Source organism: Sus scrofa, chromosome 9 (genome assembly GCF_054392235.1).
Source record: "Sus scrofa isolate SSC_HxYL_T2T_F1_AM1 chromosome 9, Sscrofa_HxYL_maternal_Yorkshire_Landrace_v2.0, whole genome shotgun sequence".
Classification (NCBI taxonomy): Eukaryota; Metazoa; Chordata; class Mammalia; order Artiodactyla; family Suidae; genus Sus; species Sus scrofa.
Genome location: NC_139391.1, coordinates 50,922,273 through 50,926,663, shown reverse-complemented (window position 1 = coordinate 50,926,663; position 4,391 = coordinate 50,922,273). Strand labels below are relative to the sequence as shown.

The 4,391-nt window shown below is 42.0% G+C and overlaps 1 protein-coding gene across 1 annotated transcript; it reads right to left on the bottom strand.

Moving 5' to 3' along the window:
• On the bottom strand, positions 1 to 939 carry LOC110262281 (olfactory receptor 8B3-like). The gene has a single exon (XM_021102681.2). It carries the CDS (start codon positions 928 to 930, stop codon positions 1 to 3), a length of 930 nt encoding a protein of 309 aa, XP_020958340.1. The 5' UTR covers positions 931 to 939.
• Positions 940 to 4,391: the final 3,452 nt, after the last annotated feature.

The following is a 4,391-nucleotide window of genomic DNA, read 5'->3' as shown; positions in this document are numbered from 1 at the left end:
TCAGAACATCCTTTTCTTCAAAGTCTTACTCAGTGCAATTTGGATATCTTTGTTCCTCAAACTGTAGATAAAAGAATTCATCATTGGCCCCACAATGGTGTAAAAAACTGTGGAAACTTTCTCTTCATCCAAAGACCCAGCAGGAAAAGGCTTAAGGTACATGAATGCTGATGACCCAAAGAAAAGAGAAACCACAGTTATGTGGGAGCTGCAGGTACTGAAGGCTTTGGACCTGCCCTCTGTAGAGCGAATGCGGAGGACACTGGAGAGGATCAAGGTGTAAGAAATGGAGATGGTGAGACTGGGCACTATGACATTGATGCCCACTACAATGAAGACCACCAGCTCAGTGATGTAGGTGCTTGTGCAGGAAAGCTGGAGGAGAGGAGGTATGTCACACATATAATGGTTGATGATGTTGCCATCACAGAAGCTGAGTCTCAGCATGCACCCAGTGTGGGCCACGGCACCCACCAGTCCCATCACATATGCACCCACTGTCAGCATGAGGCAGACCTGATGGGACATGGACACCTTGTACAGAAGGGGCTTACAGATGGCCACATATCGGTCATAGGCCATTGATGTCAAAATATAGCACTCATCAATAACAAAGAAGGAGAAGAAATAGAGCTGAGCCATGCACTCTGCATAAGAGATGATGTTCCGGTTTACAAAAGTCATCAGCATTTTAGGGGTGATGACAGAGGAGTAGCAGAGATCAACGAAGGAAAGGTTGAAGAGAAAGTAGTACATGGGAGTGTGCAGGTGAGGGTTCAGACCAATCAGAATAACCAAGCCGACGTTCCCCACCATAGTGACCACATAGGTTCCCAAGAAAATGAAAAAGAGAGGCAGCTGGAGTTCCGGCTGTTGTGTTAAACCCAGCAGGATAAACTCAGTCACTGAAGAGACATTCCCTGGGGCCATTCTTCCCTAGAAAACACCTGTGGGAACAGGACAAAGGGTAACATTAAACTGCATGCCCAGCTCTCCCCACCCAACCCCACTATAACAAGATTCAAACCCAGAATGCGAGAATGGACCCAGGCCCACCCTCCTGTGTGGCCCTCATTTTCTCCTTTGTATGAAGGCTGAGGGAATTGTTAAAGATGTGTATCTAAAACACTAATGGGCAAGTTCTGTAGGGATAAGATACAGTAACCCTGGGACCACTCATGGCTACAGCATCTCTGCTCCACTTCTGCTGTCAGGCGCACCTAGGGATCAATGGTCATCTCAACAGAGAAAAGATATGTCATTTCAAGGAATCCTTGGCTTCCATAGATTATGTTTGGAAGAAGAATAACAGGACAGATAAAATTTAACACTCACACTTCTGCATTGAGACTTCAGTGTAGGGACTTGCTAACTCTTCTCCCCTATTCTCAAGGAAGGACAAGTGACTCTGATGAATTTTAGAGATGAACATCCCAGAACAGATTCTTATTCTTTGTTACTGTTTTGTTTTGGGTCAATTTCAAACTGGGGGAGCCAGAACACAGACCTCAATATCCCATGCTCTGAGATGCCATGAGTTATAGATCATAATTTCTGATGGTGGCTCTACCCAGAGTGTTCTCTCCAGACTAAGGGGTAGTAAACGGCATCTGCTAGTGTCAAGAGAGCCACATGCTCACATGACCCAAGGGGGTCTTATGAATTAGGAAAGCCTAGAGACCTGATTAAAAATTGGAAGACTTAAGTTTTCTTAGTGTTTTCCCTAGAGATCCTTTGTATCAAAAAAAAAAATTACTCACTCTGCATTTATAGCCTAGTTCATTATAATAGCATTGCTTTATTGGAAGTATACCATTTTGCATATATTTTAGTTTGTTGCCAATGGGACACACCCGTAAATAGAAAAGCAGATGAACTTTCCTGCATCCATAGCACCTATTGCTATATGAAATACATTTATTTGTGGATTGTTGTGTCTTCTCACTATACATACACACACATCCAAATGCTCACATGAATTTGAACCTAAGTTCCACAAGGGCAGGTATTGTCTGTTTTCTTCAATGTGATTTCTGTAGCAACTTATAGTAATATCAGTCATATCCAGTAGGTATTGAATAAATAGTTGTTTAATAAAAAAATGAATGAGAATCCCTTTTCTCATCTTTTCTGGGACCCATACTGGGTAGTACAACAGAATTCTTGCCCCACTGGCAAAGGCTTATCTAGCATCAGTGTTTTTCCTTGTAAATCAGAGTATGGAATGGGGAAAACATCAGTAAGGTACATGGAAGACACTGCCGAACTTTTAGTGTCTATCTATAAGCATTCCCAATCAAAGTTACTCATATCAGAGAATAATAAAATTTCCATCTTCCCCAGTGTAACAGAAGACTTCCACAGGCTCTCAGAAAGATCTCAATGTCTCTCCCCAGAAGAGAGCAGCATGGACTCAGATCAAAAGGCAGCTTTGAATCAGTATAGAAAGCCCTCAATGCCAAAATCAAGGTCAAATCGTTAAGCCCTCGATGCCAAAATCAAGGTCAACTGCTGTTAGGAAGCATTCAAGATTATTTCTTTTTTCGGAGTTCCCATCGTGGCTCAGTGGTTAACGAATCTGACTAGGAACCATGAGGTTGTGGGTTCAATCCCTGGCCTCGCTCAGTGGGTTAAGGATTCGGCATTGCCATGAGGTGTGGTGTAGGTCACAGACGCGGCTCGGATCTGGCATTTCGGTGGCTCTGGCGCAGGCCAGTGGCTACAGCTCCGATTAGATCCCTAGCCTGGGAACCTCCACATGCCATGGGAGCAGCCCTAGAAAAGACAAAAAGACAAAAGAAAAAAAAAAGATTTCTTATTTGGAATAGGACTGAAGTAATCAAAGTGCAGACTTAGAAAGACTAATATTGTGGGCAGTGGTAGGATGGATAAGAGTAAGAATAACTGGAGGCAGGGTCAGTGTGGGGAGGCAATTAGAATAGTCAATGAATGATTTCAAAAATGCCCTGACTCAACAGCAAATATGAACATATGCAATATGAACATATGCAAGAGACACTGCAAGGGAAGATTCATCAGGACCTCTCACAAAGGGGATAGAAATAGTCAAAAAATTCCCCTAAATACTAGCCTAAGTGTTTGGATAAACTCTGGTGTTGCTATAAACAGAAAAAAAAAGTGAAAATATTCATAAAAATAACACATTCAGTTTTGAACATGATGGGTTTGAGCTGCTAGCAAGACATCTAAGTAGAAGTATACATTAGGCAGGGAGTTCCCGTCGTGGCGCAGTGGTTAACGAATCTGACTAGGAACCATGAGGCTGCGGGTTTGGTCCCTGCCCTTGCTCAGTGGGTTAAGGATCTGACGTTGCCATGAGCTGTGGTGTAGGTTGCAGACGCGGCTCGGATCCCGCCTTGCTGTGGCTCTGGCGTAGGCTGGTGGCTACAGCTCCGATTAGACTCCTAGCCTGGGAACTTCCATATGCTGTGGGAGCGGCCCAAGAAATAGCAACAACAACAACAACAAAAAGACAAAAGACAAAAAAAAAAAAGAAGTATACATTAGGCAAATAAAGAGAAAGGATGAAAAGATTTGGTGATTGTTTCCATAGAGATTAAAGCCATGTAATTAGGGGAGTTCTCCTGTGGCTCAGCAGGTTAAGGATCCAACATTGTTACTGCAGCGGCTCGGGTCACTACTGTGGCACCAGTTCGATCCTTGGCCTGGGAATTTTCACATGCCCTGGGCATTGCAAAAAAAAAAAAAATATATATATATATATATGGGATGAGGTAAACTCAATCAAAGTAAGGAGAAAAAGCAGAGGGCAAGAAAAATATTTGGGAAATCCCCAAATTATGGGTTTTATACTTAGGATAATTTTAAATGCAACCATTACTAAAATTAGTCCCAATTATCATTCTCAGACCCCTCAAAATTACTACGAGACCAAAAATTCCTCAGGGAAAACTTGATATATGTACCACAAGATAGACATTCCTTGGGCTCAGCAGTGATAAAGCCCTTGGAGATTCATTAAAATGTGTTTTCTATGGAAAAGTAAAGAGCTCTTATCTAGGCAATACGATAGCCAGAAATGGTTCCTCTAATTTTATATTGTATCAGATCATATTGCAAGAAAAATTTTATGCCAGGATTCTAAACTAGAGCTGAAAATCATTCTTTATTATTCTTTAATACATCCACTGTAAATAAAAGCAAACATGGAATGAATACAAAGAGATGGAAACCTTAGCCTTACATGGCGAAACTGTCATTCCCTTCCTCTCTTCCATCTCCGCAACAGTCACCTTAGCCTAATTCAGTTATAACAATGCCAAATGGTCATGTTTCACTGAAATATACCTCAGCATCCTTTGCTCATTTCAGGCCCTTTTTAATATTCTTTTTTTTAGCTGACTCCTTTT